At 40.1% G+C, this 24,884-nt stretch overlaps 1 protein-coding gene across 1 annotated transcript; it reads left to right on the forward strand.

Moving 5' to 3' along the window:
* The first annotated feature begins 6,125 nt into the window (after positions 1–6,125).
* Positions 6,126–21,663, forward strand: LOC112072296 (single-minded homolog 2-like). Its single transcript, XM_024139698.1, is given in 10 exon segments — positions 6,126–7,601; positions 10,263–10,345; positions 11,529–11,618; positions 14,457–14,565; positions 16,443–16,457; positions 16,460–16,527; positions 18,573–18,772; positions 18,920–19,026; positions 19,369–19,470; positions 21,500–21,663. Coding segments are annotated over 10 exon segments (1,113 nt in total). The 5' UTR covers positions 6,126–7,426.
* The last annotated feature ends 3,221 nt before the right edge of the window (positions 21,664–24,884 follow it).

A 24,884-nucleotide genomic window follows, 5' to 3' on the forward strand; every position in this document is an offset into this window, starting at 1 on the left:
TTTGTGGTTACGACATGACTCCATATGTGTTATTTCATAGTTTTGATGTCTTCACTATCATCATACAATTTAGAAAATAGTCCAAATTAAGAAAAACCCTTGAATGAGTAGGTGTGTTAAGATACCTTAATAGAGAATGAGTCAAGTAAAAGTGAAAGTTGCCGAGTAAAATACTAAAAGTCAAAAAGTATTTGGTTTTAAATATACTTAAGTATCAAAAGTAAATGTAATTGCTCAAATATATTCAAGTATCAAAAGTAAATAATTTCAAATTCCTTCTTTTAAGCAAACCAGACGGCACCATTTTCTTTTAATTTACGGATAGCCAGGGGCACACTCCAACACTCAGACATCATGTACAAACGTGTGTTTAGTGAGTCCGCCAGATCAGAGGCAGTAGGGATGACCAGGGATAAGTGAGTGAATTGGACCATTTTCCTGTCCTGCCTTTGGGTGTCAGGGAAAATACATGGAGTAAAAACGACATTATTTTCATTAGGAATGTACAGTAGTGAAGTAAAAGTAAAAGTTGTCAAAAATGTAAATATTAAAGTAAAGATACACCAAAAAACCTCTTAAGTAGTACTTTAGAGTATTTTTACTTCAGTACTTTACACCACTGTGTATATGCACACTATAAAGTTTCAATACAACAACTTCTGCACTCAGAGTCAAACTTGTAAAGCTATCTAATTTAAATGCTGGGAATAACACATTTTCCTATTCACTTTTGCCCTCCAACACCCTCTTCAGTGAAACTAAATGCTCATGCAGAACTGTTAAAATGTTTGTCGTTTGTAGTTAAACTCCATACGTACCTTTGTTCCTGCAACCAACGGCAGCAACAGCTTCCTGCAGGAGAGACTATGCCCAGAACTCAATGGTGTATGAAACAAACCTTGAGAGAGCATGTTCCAGAATTATATTTTACTTCACTTACAGCTGAATATCAACCTTTCTGCATTAGTGAGTGTATGCAGACTAAAAGCAATCTGAGAGAGGACTGACTGTAGGAAAGCAAAATACATACCAATACCATTTAGCCGCAGTTTGGATCCTCTTCACTCATCCTACCTCTACTGTTTATTTTCATGCACTACATATTTTCATAATCTATTTTTCATGTTATTCCACACCAGCCTAAATTAAATAACAAGCAAATATGTTCCACCTCGATTCATCTGAATGTCAATGAGATAAACATTGGCAGTATGGACACACACCCTCGAGAGAAATCCTCTCGTGAGTGGTAGAATCCAAAACAATTCACCCTTTTATAAAGGTGATATGGTATTAAATAATGGCAAATTACATAGGCCTATACATTTCCATGGGCATTTCTCCACATGTTTCAGTTTATTGAACTGCTCCAAATATTGCAATCTACATCTTTGTAATACTCTGCTACCACAGTAAGTGACATCATTAGAACGTAATAATATTGCTGTTGTCCCAAACATATTCTTCCTCTTGCATGTCCGTTATTGCCTGTAATTAAAATAACGTAGTATGGAATAGGAGTGAGCTGTATGGACAACCCACATCTATGTAACATGGAATATCTCTCTCCTTTATCTAGAACAATACTCTCTAAGCATTACCGTGGTGCATATTGGCTGTATTGGTGAATGTCGTTTGATATCAGGTTGCTCTCTCAGTGTGAGGTGAGGCTAAGCCCAGAGGCTGCTGGGAACACAATGACCTGGGCGGGAGCAGAACACCTGGAAGTGTGAAAGTTAAATTAGTGTGTAAATTCCCCAAACAGAGGTTAATAAGGGGTTAACCTACTCACCGCCTCTGCTCCTTTTCACCCTCCAGCACTCTTCAACCTTCCTCTGTCACTCTCTCTCTCTCTCTCTTACACACACGCAAGCACACGCACTAGCGCACACACCTATTTAGACTTTTATACAATTTAGCTTCCTAGAACAACATGTAGGGTGAGTTCATATTTTATCTCTGACACAACTCTCATCAGTGGGCCATTTTGAGAAGTGAAGTGAAGTTCATCAGTCACTTACCATCCTCTGCATGGCAACCCTCAAACTATCCAACCTGCACCCTCACACCCTCCAGGTAATAAGGCACTCACTGTCTTCCATTCATTCACTGTTATTCTAGAATCCAAGAGATCCATATAGGCCAGTCCAGGAACATAGAAGGATGTCTAAGATGGGGAGGGTGAAACGAGTGGGCGGGCAGATGGGGGAAACCACAAGCATTGGCCTTTAGTGTCTCCTTCAAGTTCCTCCTCCAGCAGGATTTTCCATATCGTCCCAGCGCTCTGTTAATCCATCAGCGGTGACAGCCAGGCAGAAAGCGATAGCCTGAGTATCACAGCCAACACTACAACATAAATAAATGAGCTGATTAGGCCCTTTTTAAAAGGCTGCCAGGACTGAAGGGATGAATGACTCCCATGTTTTTTTTTCATTGAGCAATTATCCGTCTCATATGATATAGTGCCATTTGTATGATAATAATGTGTTAACCGAGCTAAATGTTAGGTTAGTGAAAAGATGAGAGGTGTTGAGGACTCTTCTATGTGCATTGGACCTGTATGGGGTGGTTAGCCTTGTGTTTGGTTGTTTACATGGGAAAATAGTCAAGGATGACCAGGACTAGCCTATAGCAAATATTACAGCAACGTATTATTTTATATTTAATTTTGTGTTTTGAGTTTCCCTGAAGGTTAGTTCATTGCACATGGGACAGGTGATGTTCGAACCCTGCTGCTGTCAGTTTGAGAGAACAGAGATCGATTGGGTACCCATGGTCTATCTGTAACCAAGATGTCAAAGGAATATCCATTCACACACACACACACACACACACATGGACATCCACATGTAGACCCCAGGAAGAGTAGCTGCTGCATGAGCAGAAGCTAAGGGGGATCCTTATAAACTAAACTAAACACATGCACACACACACGCACGCATGCACGCACGGACACACACACACACAGTCCCTGCAACAGAACTGCGTCCAGTTCCCACTCAGCTATTTCCTGTGAGCGCTACAGTAGTGTGCCAGGTATGAAAACCATATTCAGCATTTTTATTGAAGCTGGCACATTGGTATCAAAGATTTTTTTATGCTCTTGAAACAGACCATGAGTGTATGCTGACTGGGTTCATTTTGTGTCAAGTCACGGAGAGGTCTCTAATTGTTAATTACGTTGAAATACACAGGTAAACAGTAGTTGTTTAAAATTGACTTAATTGCTAGAGTAGACATAATTGGGCAAATAACAACATTGCTCAGATTAAATTGCTCTTAAATCCAAATACAGTTTGAAAGATTATTTGTTTGCTGAATGGATGCACAGATCTTTTAAATAAATTAATTTTGAGGTATTTTATATTAGCTTACCACAGTTACTTTAATTTCTTCCTTAATTTTCATAACCTTACCTGGTTGCAGTAGGAACATGCCAAGGAACTTTTTGTCAAACTTTTGGGCTGATTTTATGAGCATAGCTGCAAGTTAGCCAAATGCATGTTCTATTTGACATCAAGCTAGAACATTTTACCATACAGACATCAATAGAACTTGCATGCTTTATAATTATGTGATGATCCTTAAACATAATCTTGGTGTGTTTACATTCAGACATTCACAAATTATACTGGCAACATCCCACTGGTCACAGACATCAGTTCAATGTCTAGTTTGGATTTACATTTGGTTGAGTTGTCAACTAACGTTAATTCAACGTGAAGTCAACAAATAAATTCTCCATGTCATTGGATTTAGGTTAAAGGTTGGGTGAAAAAAAGAAGAAATGCACTTATGTCTATTACTTTTGTCAAATCCAACCAGTTTCCCATGTTGATTCAAAGTAATCACATTGATTTTGGGGGTTGACATGAAGTGGAAACATCGTTGATTCTAGTTTTTTCCCAGTAGGATGGCCGTTAAAGTTGGAATTTCTGTTTAGATGGGACAACCATTCAAAACACTCACATTTAGATTTCTCTGACAGATTCAATCATTTTTTTTAGGCTAAATAAACTTAAAATGTCTGAAGTCTATTTTGAGATATAAATTCAGGCAACAATAGATTGTTATTGGACAATTAATTGCACGAATAGTGGTAGGCCTATGTGAATTATTTTGGCAACAGTAAACATTAACTTATAATTAAAATATATAAAAACTACAAATATTAGGCCAATGCCATTTGTAAAGATATCTAATTAACGTATTAATTAAATATTGAGCATATAAGCACTTTCTTATTTCACAAAACTATAAGGCTATGAATCCGTAATATATATATTAATGAGAAAAGATCTAGTGGCAAATTAGTTGTATTAGTATTTTCAAGTTTATTTTAAAAGGAATATTTCTCCAAATACACAAAAAAGCGAGTGGGGAAATGCTAGTATGATATTTATCTGAATAATGTTTTAGTACATTACAAAGTGAATTGCATTTTTAATTAGGCTACACTGTTATAAGTAGGCCTACACAATAGGAATATAAACAGTAGGCCTGAAAAACAGAAATTACAAGCTAACAAAATAGAAAATGAATGATGGACCTAGATATATAGCCTCCATAGCAGGGGTCCCCAACTACATTCAGCCGTGGGCCGATTTTTACTTGAGCGGGTGGTCGGGGGCCAGCAGTGGTGGAAAAAGTACCCAACTGTCATACTTGAGTAAAATGAAAGATACCTTAATAGAAAATGACTCAAGTAAGAGTGAAAATCACCCAGTAAAATACTACTTGAGTAAAAGTCTAAAAGTAGGCTATTTGGTTTTAAATATACTTAAGTATCATAAGTAAATGTAATTGCTAAAATAGGTCTAATTAAGTATCAAAAGTAAAAGTATAAATAATTTCAAATTCCTTATGTTAAGCAAACCAGACAGCACAATTTTCTTGGTTTTTACATTTATGGATAGCCAGGGGCCCACTCCAACACTTAGACATAATTTACAAACGAAGCATTTGTGTTTAGTGAGTCCGCCAGATCAGAGGCAGTAGAGATGACCAGGGATGTTATTTTGATAGTGGGAATTTGACAATTTTCCTGTCCTGCTAAGCATTCAAAATGTAACAAGTACTTTTGGGTGTCAGGGAAAATATATGGAGTAAAAAGTACATCATTTTCTCTAGGAATGTATTGAAGTAAAAGTTGGCCAAAAGATATAGTAAAGTAAAGTACAGATACCCTAAAAAACGACTTAAGGAGTACTTAAAAGTATTTTCATATATATATATATATATATATAAGTATTTTCATACAGTATTTTCACATATATTCATATATGCCTATTTATGCGTGGAAATACTTGGGAACAGATTTCCTAAAGCAAAATCACCTTGAGCTAATTTCCTGGTGATTTTACAGTCTTTTATTTTCGGAACGAAAATAATTACAAAAATAAAATAACAAATTATTTTTTTGCTCAGAAAACTTGGGGGGCCAAATAAAACCATCCGCGGGCCTCTGGTCGGGGAACCCTACTCTGTAGATAATGTGTGTTTCTTGCTTCTGGCCTGGCTTGACTTTGCATGCTGTCTCGCCATGCAATATAGGAGGTATTACGAGTATATCATATGGCAAAGTGTGTTTTGAATAGCCTACTGAATATGCAAAATTATGGGAATACAAATTATGGAAAGCAAACAACGAGGGGATTCTATAAACGCATATTCAAATTACCACATTGAATCGTTCAGCCAGTGCTCTATGGCCCAGACCTACGAAATCTTTATGCTAATCTTTTAATATTGTTATTGAAAAAATACATTTTGTAGGATATGAACAGTAAGCAATTCAAATCCTGTAGGCCGAAGTGGTTATAAAGCCTACAATCTTTAATCGTTCAAAAAACGTTCCTACAAGGCTTGCAGGACTGATTTAATAGGCTACATCACATTGAATTGGACAATAGCCTACAAGATGTGACCAGATGAATTTGGAAGAGACACGCATGCAGTCTATTGTCATGTCAGCCCTGCGCTGCATTTGGTATTGTTTTTAGACAATTTATTGCACGGTTGCTTTGACAGAGGCAGCGGAGACTCCGTGACGTAACTGTTTGGAACCGTGCCCTCTCTCCCACGTACCGCCCTCGTCCGCCTTTGGTTCTGCGAAAGGAATTAACTTATGCTGCTTGGAATATCGGTCTGCCTTTTGGGATTATTGAACCTGAACAACGAGACTTCTTGAAGAGGGAAATATTGCGTTATTGTTCCTACCAATGTCTGAGGCAACTTCTCATGCTCTCCATTGGTAACGTAGTTCCTATGTATCCTTATCCTGGCGTTGAAATTAAGAAATTGAGAACTCAGTTGATGTCTTCCTGAGTCGATGAAAAAAGGTGGACATTTCATGGGAAGGACACATAGGCCTTATTCACTAATCATCCTAACTGCAGTGCCAGTGCGTCATCGAAGACACTTTTCTGATGGTCATGTCAGCGAGCACACGCAGGAATTAGGTGTGAAACATAACAGTCCAGACGCAGGTAACTTCAAATTGATATTTTGTAAAAACGTCCCTACATCATGGACGTCCTGAAATGTGTCTGGGGCATGTGTGCATCGAGGTTTTAATTACTTGGCAAATGGAATAGTTGGATAGGCCTACATTTCCATAACGCACGAAGAATTTCGCGTCCAATTATTTTCAAACGTTAACAGTATACCTACATGGGCTTAATCCACATGCTTTCGTTAGTCAACGATTTAAATCAACTTTCGATTCACGCATATTCATAATATGTCTAGGGGCCTACACATTCACAACAATAAGGTACAGCGAATCTAACCGAATCTTCTGTTGATGGTGTGACTAACATCTGACATTTTCTGATACTTCAAGGGAGTCATTCCTGTCGAAACGGGGCGTTCATCCGTGGGATGTTTGTCAGAGTCGACGTATTCCGTTGTTTAATCGCTCAATAGAGCATCATGTTTCTCATGCCACCACTTGGAGACTAAAGGGAGCCTACCCAAGATGTGTACTCACTGACTCTTTTGAATGAAAAGTAATCTAAGAAAAAGCCGTTCAGATGATTACAGGGCACTGGTAACTTTAGCGTTGTTTACCACATTAATTGTGTTACGCACACGCGTCGCAAAACAACGTTTGAGACCAAGTCCATTTTTTTTACAACTTTGGTATCCTCATGTAGGCCTAATGGTTTTTTAGATTGAATTTAACGAATTACATGTACCAATTTTCAGTGAACATGCACGTATCTGGAATCTACAAGGAGAGGAACTATTTTTCACATGTAGATCGTTCAAGAAATGAGAATGAATATGCTGCAATATCGTTATGCTTCTATCTAATTGTTAAGTGCATTTTCTGATTCAAAGATAAAAAGGCTAAATCTACGTGTTGAGGGCGAAGAGGAAGGTGTTCTGTTATGCAACAGGCATTACTTTACATCAGTCAGAGATGAAGGAAAAGTCCAAGAATGCAGCGAAGACGAGACGAGAGAAAGAAAATGGAGAATTTTATGAACTGGCGAAATTACTGCCTTTACCTTCGGCCATCACATCACAACTGGATAAGGCTTCAATCATTCGGCTGACAACCAGTTACCTGAAGATGAGAGCCGTGTTTCCAGATGGTGAGTTATGCTACCACTATCAGTTGAATGATTAATCATAATTATGTCTTCAAGAGAAGAGGAACATGTCAGTTCTCGAAACATAATATTGGTCTTTGTATTATGGTTTTAACAAATACCCATAAAACGGGTCAGGAAATATAACTAAATAAATGTTAATTTTGAGCGCAGCAGGACACTCATATGTCCAAAATATAATCACATTTTCGAAGTAATGTAGATTTCCATTTTCACTTCCCAAAGTTAATGTTCCCATATACAATTAGAGTTTTATTTCGAAAATTATTCTCCAGTAAAATACGTGCTATACAAATTATGAATATCAATATACAGGTGGGTAGTGACGGTGACCATGTGTGCGTAAAAGTGTGATTATAAGTGTCACCAACTTTCCCCTTTCCCACCTGGTCATGCAATTAATAAAATTACTTATTTTACAAGTTTGTTTGCATGATTTATGTTTTCACTCCTAAACACGAGGCTCTAGATTATGATTTATGATAAATCATCCAATTATGGTCAATAAAACGAACACTTCGACAGGCTAAACCCCAGGAAAACAGCCCTCTTCCTCTCATAGAATTGGTCTGTCATCACTCATAAAGTCACAGAAACCTTAAAGACACGGACTAAGGGCCACCCGTTAGTTCTGGATTTGAGTAGTTCAGTTTATGACCATTTCACTAATAAAAAGTGTGATATCTTGTGGAATCAAATAAAGAAATACACTGTATAACAATATTACAAAACACTATAGGCTACACAACAAAACAGAATATGAATTATAAATTGGGACTAATAAATTATATAGATGAAGTAGGCAAATATCTGCTGGCTATTTCAAAAGTACAGACCATAGGCCTGTGTTTTAAATTGTAGATACATTTTAGTTTAGCACTTTGGTTATAGCATATATAATTAGATAGGGTTGTTTCACCTTAATTACATTCTTTCAAACGAACTTTTTAATTAGTTGTAGACAGTATCCTTGCCTAAGTAGACCTCGGCTAAAATACAGTCTGCCATACATTTTTTGTTTTTATGTTCTCTTTTGACATCAGATGTAGCCTATTGAATATTGTCTGAGTCTCAATTTAATTCCCGACATCCTTGGACTGAGAGAGATGTGACCGCCGTCCAACGAGTCTATTTCAATGGCCACTCTCCCTCACATTTGTCAAATGAATGTGTAATCTTATTTTGCAAATAACTATTCTGGGAAATCAGAAATTTTGCAGATTTCAATATTTATGATGCGCAAATGTTCGTTAAATATAATAGGCCTATCACCTCATTCCAATTATGCATGTTTATCTCGTGTATTCCATGCGCAAAATGTGCAAATTGCACAAAGAATGTATTTTAGTTTGAGGTAGTTCTTTAAAAAAAAATCATAAATAATAAGAAAACACATTTCTGACATTTCCGCGCAGGTGAAACGTCTCTGTCGCTGCCACTTATCGTTATTTGGGACTATAGACCCGGAAAAGTCCTGCACATCACCTAATCCTTTAGCTGACGTCTAATCAAGACACAGGGAATCATAGGAAATGGATATTGATGGTGAAAGTATGAAAATATAACAGTAAAAAACGTGAGCTGTTAACTCTGAATGTTTGACCAAAACATTCTTGAAAAATATTTTGTTGTCAGTTAGACTACTTGGCTATTGCAATATTTTTTTTCATATTTTCTCAGTTTTCTCAGTCAAATCAAAGCACTCAAATCAAATCAAAGTATACGTTTACATTGAGAAAATGTAGGGTGATGGTATGTTTTTCTGAGAAAACCCAGACTATGAAACAAGTGTAATTGGCTATTGATTTCACAGCATTTTACAAATTCCACCCTGCTACAAATGTATATGATGGACTAACCTGGCATGCTAATATTCAACTTTATCGCACATCATAGTCAATTTCAAATTAAAGTTGTATAATTTTAGATGACAGTTCTGAAATGTTACTAACACTTTATTTTAAAACATGGATCTGTAAAAACATTTCAGGGGTGATTTTGTCAAGTCACAATTTGCTGGCCTCATCTGCAAACAGACATGTTGAGTATAAACACACAGATGTTATTTGCATGTCCCAGTATCTGATCAAAGCATATAATAGCCAAATGAAATCACAGCGAGGGAGAGTGACTGTAGGGAAAATGTATCTTGTTCTTAGTGACTGGTAACACAACAAAATGTGGAATAAGTCAAGGGGGTATGAATATTTTCTGAAGGCACTGTATACATTACAAGGCTCAATACTTCTCAAACTATTATGAGCAGCATCTCAAGGGATATCTGTCATGGTTGATGTACCCTTTAAGGCTGGCTGGTGTCCATCTTTTCTTTTGGCGTAGAAGGCATTGGGTCAATAGCTTAGTATGTGTGTCTCTGCATTATATGTGGCAGTGCCAAAGATGCCTGAATGGCCTTTTGCAGGCTGTGATCGCATTAGTAGTATAGTCCAAGTCAGACACAGCCTATAGGCAGAGCTATGTGAGTCATAGACATAAACCCTTACCCTTGAAATTGCAGTATCCGATCAGACCAGGAAGAAAAACAATGTAAGGCTATATCTTGTGTCCCCTTCATAGTGTCCTCTTCTCCTGGAAGCAGCTCTAGGTAATGTATTCTAAGCCTGTTGTGTGTTTCCTCCACAGGGCTGGGGGAGGCCTGGGGCCAGCCGACCAGAATCAGCCCTCTGGACAACATGGCTAAGGAACTGGGCTCCCATCTACTGCAGGTGGGATATATTCAACACAGATATATAATACAATATACACAACACAATTACATGTATGTAACACAATAAATGCAGCATAATATACACTGAGTGTACAAAACATTAACAACACCTGCTCTTTCTATGACATAGACTGACCAGATGAATCCAGGGCAAAGCTATTATCCCTTATTGATGTCACTTGTTAAATCCACTTCAATCAGTGTAGATGAAGGGGAGGAGACAGGTTAAAGAAGGATTTTTAAGCCTTGAGACAATTGAGACATGGATTGTGTGTGTGCCATTCAGAAGGTGAATGGGCAAGACAAAAGATTTACGTGTCTTTGAAAAGGGTATGGTAGTAGGTGCCAGGCGCACCGGTTTGTGTCAAGAACTGCAAGGCTGCTGGGTTTTTCACAGTCAACAGTTTCCCGTGTGTATCAAGAATGGTCCACCACCCAAAGGACATCCAGCCAACTTGACACAACTGTGGGAAGCATTGGAGTCACTTTCGACACCTTGTAGAGTCCATTGCCCCAACGAATTGAGGCTGTTCTGAGGGCAATAGGGAGGGGGGGGGGGGGGGGGSAACTCAATATTAGGGAGGTGTTCCTAATGTTTGGTATACTCAGTATATATGCAACATACTGTAAATACAACACAATATTATCAATAAGATTATATGCAAGACAATAATTGCACTAGACAATATACAACACACATAAGTAAACAGAAATAGAAAACAAATCTATAACAGTAAATACTACACTGATTCAAGGTAAATGTATAGTGCAAAAATATACATCGTAAATATAGAACCCTGGAGCAGAGTGGTGCTTAGATGTGTATAACACTATTATATGCATTTAAGAAAATTGTCAAGTTCTTAAGAGGAAATGTAGTTGATTATTTTGATAAAATGCACTGTTTAAATGTTTTCATGTGTAGGCTTTGCCAAGAATTTGTAATAGATTTCATGTCATGATTAGAGCCAGATGTGATAGAAATTAGAATGAGTGTGTTTTTTAAAGACATTACAAAAGAGTAGACATAAAAGCCATTATTAATCAGACTCCCATATGCTGATTTATAACTATCACAATGCAATGTATAAAATCTACAATTCTAAGTGACCTTCTATGCATTTTTTTTTATGCAAATGGAACAGTGTATTTTCGGGTCTAACCCATGTTTCATTCCCCAGACTCTGGACGGCTTTGTATTCGTTGTCGCTTCAGATGGCAAAATCATGTACATCTCTGAGACAGCGTCAGTCCACCTTGGCCTATCCCAGGTAAGACATAGCTCTGCCTCCATCTTGGACCTGGGCGGCCATTGCGTATGCCACGAGCTGTCTGCCTCCCTCAACACAACCAAGGTCACCTAAGGGACATCTGCCTCCTGATAGGCCTGTTTAAACATTGATTTGACAGTCAGTAAAACAGGCTGCAGAATGCTAAACTAAGGTTGCCTATGTTCACCTAACACAGATAAGTCAGAGGGCATGGACTGGTCACAGAATATGATCGGTGAGTCTATTCTAGGTGTTGTTGACTTCCTTTGTGTGTGGGCGCTGTTCATTTAAAAATATGGGACGTGCGAAAACGTCCAGCTATTCATGCTGTGAGTGTAGCATTGGTATAGGAAACAAAAAAAACAGTTGGTCAGCTCATGCTAATATTTAAGGTTAGCTTAGCTAGCTATTGCTTCTGACTTCTGTCTCTCTGGGGGGTATTTGCAGTTGGAACTTAAGCTAGCCAGGTTGAAGATGTTATTTTAGAATGGTCCTCCCTGCAGCCTTTCTAAATGGAGCAACGTCATCATCGACTTTGCTGGACATCCAAGATTATTTTGTGTTTTGCGTGTGTGTTAATGTGTGGTACATTGTGTGTTTGTGTGTGTCTGCATACATGTGTGTGTGTGTGTGTGTGTGTGTGTGGGTAGATTGGTGAGTCGTGTGTTGATCGGGGTTGGGTGTGTGTAGTGTGGTTGTGTGGTTTGCTGGTGTGTGTGTGTGTGTGTGTGTGTGTGTGTGTGTGTGTGTGTGTGTGTGTGTCAAATATTGTTCTGTTTACCCTGCCTTAACTGAGGCCCATGCAGTTTGACTGAGGAGCAGTGTATCGTTGCTGGTTTGGCTTATATATTTCAGTAGGTCAGCCTATGGCTCTATTCTTTGGTGCCATCAATGATCAGAATGAAGTTGATCATCACTCAGGAGTGGGCTTTGCTGCTTGATAAGCCCACTTCTTCAAGAGTTGCTGTTCCCCAGAGAGAGATACTGTCTATCTAACACGTGGTGACTGAAAATATCAAGCGGAAATGTAGTCTGCGGCAGCCTCCCTCAAAACAAATGTTTATCGTTGAAGTCCTGTCTCTGATGCATATACTCTGGGTCCTCTACTTCGAACATATGGTCGTTCTATATGGTTCACTTTCCAAAACGGCGACAGAAAATATTTTTGGGGTGCCCTAGACATGGTGAGCCAGACCAACGGTACTATTCATAGGAGCAGTTTTTTATAATGGGTGTGTCCACATAGATTTTTGCTTAGCTACTAATAGGGCGTTCTGATTCTGAAAGTGGCCAGAACCTACAGTAGGTAACCGCTGTCATTGTAACACTGCACTCATGTGAAGTGATTGTGTACTGAGCTGTGGATAGCAAACAAAATGCTGATGTCTTGAATTATCCTCACCTGAGCAAGCATGGACAGACACACTGAAGGCTGTGCTCAGGAAGCATTCGAGAGAACAAGGGGGCTGAGCAACAGCAATAACTCAATCCTATAAAAACAACACCACCACCTACTCTAAATGTTCCACTCTTGCACGCAGCCCTGATGCAAATGCTGCTAGTGCACACCTGTTACACTGTGAGCTTATTCAAATGGACCATCCGCTTTATTTATATCTTGGTCTTTTTGTGTTTGTGGTGTTGTGTGTGTGTGTGTGTGTGTGTGTGTGTGGTGTGTGTGTGTTGTGTGTGTGTGTGTGTGTGTGTGTGTGTTGTGTGTGTGTGTGTGTTGTGTGTGTTGTGTGTGGGTGTTGTGTGGTGTTGTGTGTCAGGTGGAGGTATATGGGCAAGGTCCGTGTTGTTTTAAAATGAACTGTGAAAGAGACAACAGCGAATTCAGTGAAAGTCACTCATTACTTGAGTCTGTTGAGAATGTCTCTGCTTTTTACTTGAGGTTAACCCATCCTCCAGTTGAAAATCTAAAGGTCTGTTATTATCAGTAACCCACATATATTAACTTACATTGGTGCTTGAACACACATATTTCACTTGTGCTCCGCATGCTATTCCTGTCACCGTTTCTACGACACCAAAAAGCATGCTCAGTCCAAATGCTCTCTCACACAAAGCATGGATTAGTCCAGCCTAACTCCACACTGTTAAGAAACCAATTTGTTGTTGAAGTGGGTGAGCAGTGACCCGCTCACTGAGTGACTCCACCCCAAAATTTGGGAGGTAAAATAATCATTAAGACCAGGCTGGAGCAGTATCCTTCCTGGAGTTCGCAAGTGACAAGTTGCGAATCTTAGATATGCCTCGTTCAACTTAAAACTTAACTAAGATGCCTTCTCCCGGATGCACTAGACATCCATCCCCCTTTGAGCTGGAGCTGAAGGATGCAACGAGATCATCGAGAGCACGTGACAGGCAAGAGGATACCCCCTCTCCCGCCCATCCACAACCCTCTCTTCTGAAATCACAAGCAGTCAGCACACACACCACACACTTACCACGGCACAGACACACGCTCACAACAACATCAACGCAGGGCACGATCACACACTCACATACCTCTGGGTATGACGACACGCACGTCGAGCACACAAGCACCAGCACACACACACACACGCGCACACACAGTCAGTCAGTGTCCCCCTACAATAGGCATTTCTCTGTGATGATGTAATCCCTTGTAATGACAGAGTATCATCCTGCTAAATGATCAAAAGACCTCAAAACACTATTCAGAAAGACTGTCTTCTTCACATAAGGCTAGAGATTACATGTCATTGAAGAAATTATATGTTGGTCTCTAATCTATATTGTCACTTGCCATTTTCTCTAGTCTCAGCCTGATGAAACTTGATGTGAAGTGACTGATTGATTTGTTTCTGTCAGGTGGAGCTGACGGGAAACAGTATTTTTGAGTATATCCACCCGTCAGATCATGATGAAATGACGGCTGTGCTCAGCGCCCATCAGCCCCTCCACCATCACTTCCTGCAAGGTGCCTAACATACTTGATCTATTCAATCTCTGTCTTTATATTCTTTCTCTCCCTCCCCTTTTTCTCTGTCAAATTTGTGTCTTTATTTGTTCTCTCTCACGCTTCCTCTTCCTCACCTTTTCTCACTCTCACTTATTTCTCTCCCTCTCTCTCCCAATCGACAGTCAGTTGATCACAATTTTCCCGCATGCTCAACTCTCTGTATGTTTGTAAGCAACAGTAATGCTACTTCATCGAGGTCTACCTCTTCTATAAGAAGGAAGTCAGTCAGTGTGACATCATCATACAAATAGCTCAAATAGTTCATCTATGCAGCTGCTATAAGAACACATAATACTTCAACGTATAGCACCATGATACATAATACAAGGCAACACCCAGGCAGCCTCTCTGATGGGCAGGTTTTCATTAACATCCTCTAGGAGCAGCATCTTAAGCCTTATGTGATAACAGCACTCAACATGCAGTGGAGTACTGTTTTTGCATTTTCACATGTCAAATATCTTTTTCACATGTTGAGGTTATTACATTTAGAGTTCACATGTTAACACCACTTTTTCACATGTGAGAAGAAAACATGTTTTCACCTCACGTGAATTGCAATTGCAGATGTGAAATTTGCGGTTTCACATGTTAAAAACATGTGGAATTGCAAGTTCACATGTTAAAATAAATCATGTGAAAATCATATTTTCAGTTTCACATGTAAGAAAACTCCACATGGTGGTGGTGAAATAAAACAATCTGTAATGCCATCCTGTAAAAAGATAACTTAGCCTACCTGAGAATAATAATTCAAGTGTGTTAAAAAATATATTTCTTATTTCTGAGCCATCCATTCGGAGTGTTACTGCTAGAGGCGCAAGCCTCTCTTCTTCATTTGAAAAGAAGCTTGCGCGCCGTGTCTCCTTATTTATCCTTTTTAACATGTTGAAATTTGCGCTGTCAAAGTTATTCATTTTACTGCACAATTTTGTTTTATCGCATTGTCTAAAATACATAATCTATAAAGCTAAAAATAAACAATGTGATGTCAAAACAAGTTGACTGAGGTCAATTGACCAGATTTTGCTAACTGTTACTTTGAACAAAATCTAAATGTACATATTCATGTAATGCTTTTTGTATAAGGAAATCTTAAATTACAGCTCAATTTGAGTAAATTAGGAATTTGCAATTAATCGTGATCGCAGTAATAAACTCGATCACATTTTTAAAATAATTTGACAACCCTTATTGGCATTCAAATGCGAAAATGCACATGTGAAAGTGTAGCGGACATTAGTCAGTTATGGTTGATGAGGTAGCCCCACCTGCGACTCGTGGGAGGCCCGGGATCTAATCCCACCAGTTACAGAAGCACATGTGAAATGTATAATATCACATGAACTGTTGGGAAACCATATGTCTCGTGAAAAATCCATGTGAAACTACACACATGCGTCCAAAAACCACGAATCACGTGTCTTTTTTTCCTCATGTGACATTTTTCATGTGTATTTGAAACAAAACACGTGTCTGAAAAGTCGTGAAAATCACATGTGTGTTCATGCCTGTACGAAAGCCACATTTTTCACCTAATCTTTTCATGTTTTTTTGTAAGGACACACGCACACGCACACGCACACGCACACGCACACACACACACACACACACGCACACGCACACGCACACGCACACGCACACGCACACGCACACGCACACGCACACACACACACACACACACACACACACACACACACACACACACACACACACACACTTGTGTTAACCACATCTGCTGCTTTATTTAACCAGGGTGAGTGTGTGACTGTGAGAGTTTTTATTGTGTCTATGTGCTAATGGTAACTCTCCTCGGCTGTCTGTGTGTGTAACAGAGTACGAAATGGAGCGCTCTTTTTCCTGAGGATGAAGTGTGTGTTGGCCAAGCGTAATGCAGGACTGACCTGTGGAGGATATAAGGTACACATTTTTACATTTTGGTCATTTAGCAGACACCTTATCCAGAGCAACTACAGGAGCAATTAGGGTTAGTGCCTTGCTCAAGGGCACAATCGATAGTGTTTTACCTAGTCGGCTCTGTGATTCAAACCAGAAACCTTTTGGTTACTGGCATAACTCTCTTAACCGCCAGACTACTGCCTTACCTACAAGGCCGCAACTTTGGTTTTGAAGTGGGAGGGACATAAATATTATTATTATTATTATTTATTTTTTATCCACTCGGATAAACACTCGAAACAGCCACCCGACCGCTCGGAGGCATCCACATGGTCCTAAAGCACACCGTTGCCTTGTTTTGTATCAACATTCCAAAGATAAAACTGGGGTGGACAAAAATGCAATTTCAGAATGTGGGGGGGACATATCCCCCGTCAAAAGCTCTGACGAAGCCCTTGAGGCCGATACGTAAAGCTTACTAAAGAGCAGTAATACTATCAAGGCAGTGATACTATCAGAGGCAGTGATACTATCAGTGCAGTGATACTATCAAGAGCAGTGATCTATAAGAGCAGTGATACTATCAAGAGCAGTGATACTATCAAGTGCAGGGATACTATCAAGAGCAGTGATACTATCAAGAGCAGTGATACTATCAAGTGCAGTGATACTATCAAGTGCAGTGATATTATCAAGAGCAGTGATACTATCAAGTGCAGGATACTATCAAGAGCAGTGATACTATCAAGAGCGTGCTAAGTGATACTATCAAGTGGAGTGATACTATCAAGGCAGTGATACTATCAAGAGCAGTGATACTATAAAAGTGTACTATCAAGAGCAGTGATACTACAAGGCAGTGATGACTATCAAGAGCAGTGATACTATCAAGAGCAGTGATACTATCAAGAGCAGTGATACTATAAGAGCAGTGAATACTACAGAGCAGTGATATACAAGAGCAGTGATACTATCAAGAGCAGTGATACTCAAGTGCAGTGATACTATCAGAGCAGTGTGCGGGTTTTCTTAGTTTATCTCCCCCTGTCCCCAGTGAAAGTTGCACGCTGCGTACACTATAATGTAATGCAATATTTGAAATCACATTTCTTTGTTACTGTATGCCATGAGAATCTGTGTCTCTGGAAGTAGCAAACTTTTCATGAATAACAATATAAGATAGAAAGTAGCTAATTCAAATTAAACACCTACACTTGCATACAAGTGAAATGCATACATTTTGAAGAGATTATTTATTATTCAAAACAAATATTTCTTATATTTATAGATTTGTTTGTTTTGTTCTATTGAGTCTATAATGTTATTATAGTGTTATCACAGTGTTGACAGGTTTATTTGAAACTGCATATTATTTGTCTGAGTCTCAGCAGCTGCAGCATTTCACTCAAATCTTCGAGCACAACCACCTCTCTCCTAAGACACTCCACAGTCGTTCCTCCACCATCCTCATCTTTAGATGCAACAGCTGTATTCTTGACTCCCTCCTTTCTTCCCTCTCCCCATATAATATAAATCACCTAGAGATTGCAATGGAAATCTGCTGTAAATTTACATTGGCAATAAACAAGCCATTTATGTTAAGTAGTAGAATAAATCATCCGTGTGAACTGGGCGAGTGCTATTGAATGACCGGGGCGAGGCGGCTTTGGCATAGGTAAACAGGAAGTGATGAAGATAAATGTTCCCTTTAGCTTCTAGACACGTAGCTGTTTCAGGAAGGGGAGGGGTGGATGGGAGCGGTGGAGGGGGGGGGGGGGGGGGGGGGGGGGGGGGGGGGGGGGGGCATTAGTGGGGTGTAAACTGAAGGTTGAACCTGCTCTTGTCTTTTGCAGGGTGAGTGAGATAAGAATTCTGCATTACCAACAATGTTGTGTCTCAATTTATCTATCTCTCAGATCTACCTAAATTTGGACACAAAACCACATTCAGGACACATGTTAAGGCAAGGTGTAAAGACTCTGTCTAGCTATATCTATGTACATGCATGTATCTGTATCTATCTCTATATCACTGTGTATAGCCCCTCTCATCTCTGTGCTTCCCAGGTAATCCATTGCAGTGGCTATTTGAAGATCCGTCAGTACGTGATGGACATGGCGCTGTATGACACGTGTTATCAGATCGTGGGCCTGGTAGCGGTGGGCCACTCCCTGCCTCCCAGTGGAATCACAGAGATTAAGCTCCATAGCAATATGTTCATGTTCAGGGCTAGCCTGGACCTCAAGCTCATCTTCCTGGACTCCAGGTATGGAAGGAAAGGAGGGAGGGATGAAACAAACAAATGTACAATTAGACAAAAAAAGGAAATACAAAATAAAATACAAACACAACAAAGGATTTGAACATCATGATTGCGAATGTTTTACTTTTGACCACTGACCTTTGGTTCAAGGGTGGCTGAGTTGACAGGATACGAACCCCAGGACCTGATTGAGAAGACGCTGTACCACCACGTGCACGGCTGTGACGTATTCCATCTACGCTTCGCTCACCACCTCTGTGAGTCAGTCCCCCTCTGTGGCCACATTGAGACTCTTATTACTAAACAACCCACACTCTCTTTGAGAGGGTTAGGATTTCTATAAGTGGCAGCTATGGAGTTTCTCACAGAATATGCATGCAGGTTCAAGAGGAGAATAAAAATGATACAGTATTAATGAGTCATGCCTGTCAAAGGAACTCAGCCTTTTGCTGGCACTCTCTCCCAAGCATTCTGTTTGTATTCCATCGCTATGTGCACTTCTCTTTCTGTCTTTCAATCTTTTATTCAGGCACTGTCCAGTCTGTGATTTGATCTATCTCTCACCCCAATATTTCTCTCTCTCCCCCTCTCTCCTGCAGTGTTGGTGAAAGGGCAGGTCACCACTAAGTACTACCGTATGTTGTCCAAGCACGGGGGCTGGGTGTGGGTGCAGAGCTACGCCACCATCGGCGTGTGTGGTTGTGCGTGTGTGTGTGTTGTGTGTGTGTGTGTGTGGTGTGTTGATGTGTGGTGTGAGAAATATACTGCTCTGCCAGTGGTGGAGTCGATGAAGAATACACTCCGGTGTCACACTGCCAGTGTTTCATGGCTCGTGGCGAAGTCAGCCAACGATGTAGAACAGGCTAAACGCGATGGACAACAGGAATGTATTACCCGGACGTGATGAAAATAACAGCCAATGCTAACTTTGCCTAAATTATCTTAATCAAGACTAGAAGGTCCTTCGGCGGATATTGCCATTTTTGGAGGTACTATATGCCTGTCGAGAGAGCCATTGTAAGATGGAATCATAGCTAGACGTGGGGCAATTGAGTTACATGGGTAGAATAAACGAACAGACATAGTCGGCCGTTTTAGGTGATGGTTACTTGCTGGGCCAGAACCTAACTTCATAAGCCGGCCAGACTCAGAAGAGCTCGCTCAGGTGCAAGCATCCATACGAGCATGGCATTGTTTGGAACCCATGCGGACGAAACACTTGTATCAGATTGGTTTTTACAGGACGAGGGCCATGAGTAATAAGGACGTCCGATCTTCTTTAATTCTATCTCGATTTAGCTTGTAGTATACTAGATCTGCTGTTTGTTATTGTAGCATCATGTCCTCTTACAAGTGAGGGTCTTTAAGTGGATACTAAGTTATCAAATAACTTGTACTTTCCATGTATCTCGTACATGGTACTAGGTACCTTAGTCAATGTATTGTAACCCCTGAGTGCCAACTTACTTTGTACATACATGTTTGTGTAATCTCATAATTCAGTTTTGGTCTCCTTCTAGGACATGACCGCGAGTGAAGTGGCCTTAATGACATTTACGTCCAGTAACCTGAATGAAGCTTGGAAGAGTGCTGTGACATTAACAGTCAGGACCAACCTATCCCATCTCCCTGCAGTGGTCCAGAACCGTCCTTTTAATTTATTGTGGTTTAAGTGCCAGTGCACGGTAAAGGGATTTGACCTATGTCCTGGCCTTAAATCAGTACATGGCAGTTTAACGGCTAGGATTTGTTTTGATGTTTATGCCGGGGCTTTGGATAGAAAGGAGGCATTTTAGTATTTACTCTGGGGAGGGTGAAAGAGTCGTCGTTCTAAGCATACCGCGCTTAAACATTTTCTCTCTTCCGAGCAGGCTGTGTTGGCTATCCATAGTCGTGAAGCAGATTCGGTATGCCAACTGTATCAACAAGGCAAGATTTGCGGTGGATGCAGCAGCAGAGCCGAGAGCGGGCACCAAGTCAATTCGTAACTCGGCTCGCTGAGGTCATACAGCACAGTTCTCATCAGGTCTGCGATCCCCATCCTGCTGTCCTGTGAAGCATGTCTCTGCTCATGATATATTTGCCGTCGCTGACTTGTCTAGGAGAGGCGGCGACGAGAGGGGCTGTCCTGCCCCTTTCTATCTTGCTGCGCGTTACAGACTGTAATGGGTACTGCTAAGGTAAACAAAGCGCTATACACCGTCCTTCATCTTGGTAGTTAATGTTCATGCATGTGGCTATACATTTCAATCTCCTTGCACCCCACCTCCTTCAGTGCCCTGGTTTGGTTTCATTGAATTTTTTGTCTCATTAAATTAGAGCTATAATCATTATTTGCATTTTGATCCTTGTATAGTTGTTAATTTTGGAGGGCTTCGATTTGGTGCAAAGCGCAGAGGCAAATCTGACTAATAAGAGACACGGATGAAATTTGCCTTCCGTTATGTTTTTCTTGCTGCATGCTATCTGTAAGATCTGGCAGGCGGCTGAAATCATTTGTACGTCGTATATTTTGAAATCTGGCATTGTCCTTAGAGGAAGGAGGTATCATGTGCCACAACATTCTCTGAACACATCCTGGTCTACAAAACACGTAAACTAGTTTCTTCTAAAGTCTATATATCTCAGTACCGGTTAACGGATACATGGCCGCACAGTAAATGCACATAGGGGTTGTGCGGTTACACTACAGTTGACCTCTTGATGATGCCCTTTCTGCCCTGGCTCCAGTGGGGAACCTCAGTGTGGCTGTGGAAGCGGAGGACGGCACCATGCCGTACGTGGGTGGGCCCTCGAACGACAGAGGCTTGTCCTGTGGTGCGCTGAGGAGCCAGGTTTTTGGTCTCCGATACATGCCTAATTGCAACTCTTCGACGAGCTGTAGGAACCTGTAAGGACGCCAAGTGGTGGAGTATGGCCCTACTTGGTTACTAGAGAGGCATGTTTAGCCATGAACATCATGAAAGAAGATTAGCCAGCTCTTCGTAGCTGGAGTCCGGAGATACACGTTTGTGAAGGATCTCACACAACTAACCTGCTAGGTAAAATTACTACTTAAATTTTTTTATTGTTTTTTACTTGATAGAATAAGTAATAACTCTATCAATGACTTATCTGCAAGTAAAAATACACATTTTCTCTATTTTACTGATAGATTGGCTGAAAGCTTATGTTGGAGCCTAAGCAACTGAATTCTTTTTATACAATCTCCATAGTATTTAGGAAGCTTTTTAAGTCAATCTGAAGTTGGCCCTGTTTAGTGTAGTGTGGTGGTAGTGGAATTAACTTGAGTCGTTCATATACACTATCAAATTATAATTGGCAGCTACAGGATTTCTAAAATACAGTCGTTTATGAAGATACAAAATGTGTTATTACGCAAATTCAGCTTTATATTATTGCTATACAAGCATGAATTTAAGTATATTCAACAAGTATCTGTTGCAAAGGTTGTAAAATCAAAATTGTCAACACTGATTATTTCCTTTTGTAATGTAGTATTCCATGTAATATCTTAGTTACACACTCAAAGAGACTATTGAGAAGGTGCTAGCTGTCGACAAACGGTATTTCTTCCAGAGGTGTTGACGTGAGGGCTATTAACATGTTAAAACACGTCTTTAACGCTGTCGCTTGAAATGTACCAAATCTGATTTGCGTAAAGACGTTATGATGCCATTGACATGGGAGGTCACACTTAGATGCAAATGCATTCACTAAGTGCAAACACTTTGTGATAGACTGCCCGAAGGCTGACTCATCCCAACTGCTGAACTGTTAAGCATTGGTTTCTACTGAGCTACAGGCTAAACAAAGCTGTTCACTGAGTCATGTATTAACTTGTCTAATTTCTCATACGAACTTCATCAATTGAGAACTATAAGTCATATTTACTTTTAAGCCTTACGTTTGATGTTTTGGAGGTTAGATAGAGATTTTTTTGCTCTTTAGGACAGCTTCCTTTAAGTTTCAGAAACTATAATCGATACTCAATGCTTGACAAGAATACATATGTTTGTAAGATAAAAGAGTGATCTGTCAATAATTGATAACACCACAAATGATTGTAAAACATCAGCACTCTATAACTTATGTAATTATGTGACAAGAAGGAAATACTGGGTTTGTCACTAAGTTTTGGTAACCTTTTGAAGTGTTCAATGATATAACTTGTCAATTCCAATAAGAGCTACAGTATATATCAAACACATACGAAATAAAATAGATTAAGGACTCTTAGACTGGGGATTTAAATCATTTTTCTGAATAATTTTTGCATCGGTAGAGGGTGTAGACACATTAATGAATACCCCTTAGAGCGGAATTGGCTTCTCAAGCCCCGCTTGAAAATAATGCTCGTTTGCACAAAGCAAGTACTCCCATCTTAAGCTGTCGTGGCAACAAAAAGGGGCCCTCTCCAACGAAAGGAAGGAGGGTTAATTGCTGCTCTTTGCTCTCCTTTCCTTCTCTCCATGCCCTTGAGCGTAACTAAAGAGAAAAAAACACTGTGATGGAGTCCAGCTGGCCAGCAGGGGCTGGGAGTGGGAGAGGAGGGGGAAGCTGATTTCCTCCTCCTCCCGGTGGGGAGTGATGAGGTCGTGGGGAAGCCCTTTGTGCAGGGGCCAGTAGGGAGAGGGAATGGGTAGGGAGGGGGGGGGCTGCTTCAACTGTGTTGGCTTATTCCAATGGTCCTAAATGACACCTTCATCTTGTCTTCAGCCACCTCAGCCTTGGGCTCATCTCTGCTATGATTAGGGAAAATAATGCATAGCAAGCTCCACAAACTGGACACAGCCCTCACCTCATTAACAAACTCATTCCCTCCTTCCTCAAAAGGTTTTAGGATAATCCCAATATGGTTTCATCAAAAGATTAATAGGCTAACAAGAGTGGGATTCAATGGCAACATTGAAGGTTTGACAATCCTGTGTATGAATACTGTGTTTACTTGAGGAAATCAACGTATCCTCTGAATGCCTTGATGAACAACTGGATTCCAATGTAGCGATTTTTGATCAAATGAGATTAGGTTCTTAGCTGCACTGTGTGATGTATGCTGATGACGTGTCTGCATGTACACTGTAGTATTCCACTAAAAGACAATCCTGAGTTTTCAAGTCTAAAGTTTCATTAAAGTAAATAGCTTACCTCTGGATCCAATAATAGCGCCTCCTCAATCACCTATTAACAACAATTTCAGTGGCAGGTCTCAAGGGTCAAATCTTGAATATATCCGTTAATATTGGCATGCCAATAATTCAAATCTTCAAATCCAAGCCTCCCAAGGGACACAGCAAGAGCCCTTTAGTCAACCTTCCACAAATATCAGAGCTTTCTTCAAGAAAAACAACACTCCGTTTAAAGGGTAATAAGATAGTAATCCTTGTGTCTTTTGTACGCTAATTCCTGTATTCTGTAAAGTTATAGAAAAAAACAGAACGAAAGATGGAATGAAGGATGTTCTGCTGGTCTGCTGAAGTTTTTAATAACAATCGTTCTGCACATGTGGTACTGGTTAGATACAGGATGGGTTGACTGACTATTCATATCCCCATCGTGATGAAACCTGAACAAAGACTAGCATGAAAAAAGCATATGAGTGGACATACCTGAATGTTACAGTACACTAAGGGGCTTTGAAGTAACCTGAAAGGTGTATTGTTGTTTCCAATAATTGAATCTCTCTTTGAATCCTGAAAATACCCAAGTGGCTTACTTGTAATTGTTGTTCTTTTCTTGTTTGGTGTTACTTTTCTCTCAATCTTTTCCATGAAGCACAAATGACACAATTGGTTATTTAGGTTCGCTTTAGAAATAGCTGGGAGCATAATTGATAGACACTGATTTTGCAAAACATTAGGAACACCTGCTCTTGCATGACATAGACTGAACAGGTTAAAGTATAATCCCTATCGATGTCACTGTTAAAACTCCACTTCAAATCAGATGTAGATGAGGTGGAGGAGACATGTTAAAGAAGGGATTTTAAGCTTGAGACACATTGAGACATGGTTGTGTATGTGTGCCAGTTCGAGGGTGAATGGCAACAACAAAAGTTGAAAAGTGACTTTGAAACAGGTAGGTAGTAGGTGCCAGGCGCACCGTTTGAGTGTGT

Source organism: Salvelinus sp. IW2-2015, unplaced genomic scaffold (genome assembly GCF_002910315.2).
Source record: "Salvelinus sp. IW2-2015 unplaced genomic scaffold, ASM291031v2 Un_scaffold1881, whole genome shotgun sequence".
NCBI classification, from domain to species: Eukaryota; Metazoa; Chordata; class Actinopteri; order Salmoniformes; family Salmonidae; genus Salvelinus; species Salvelinus sp. IW2-2015.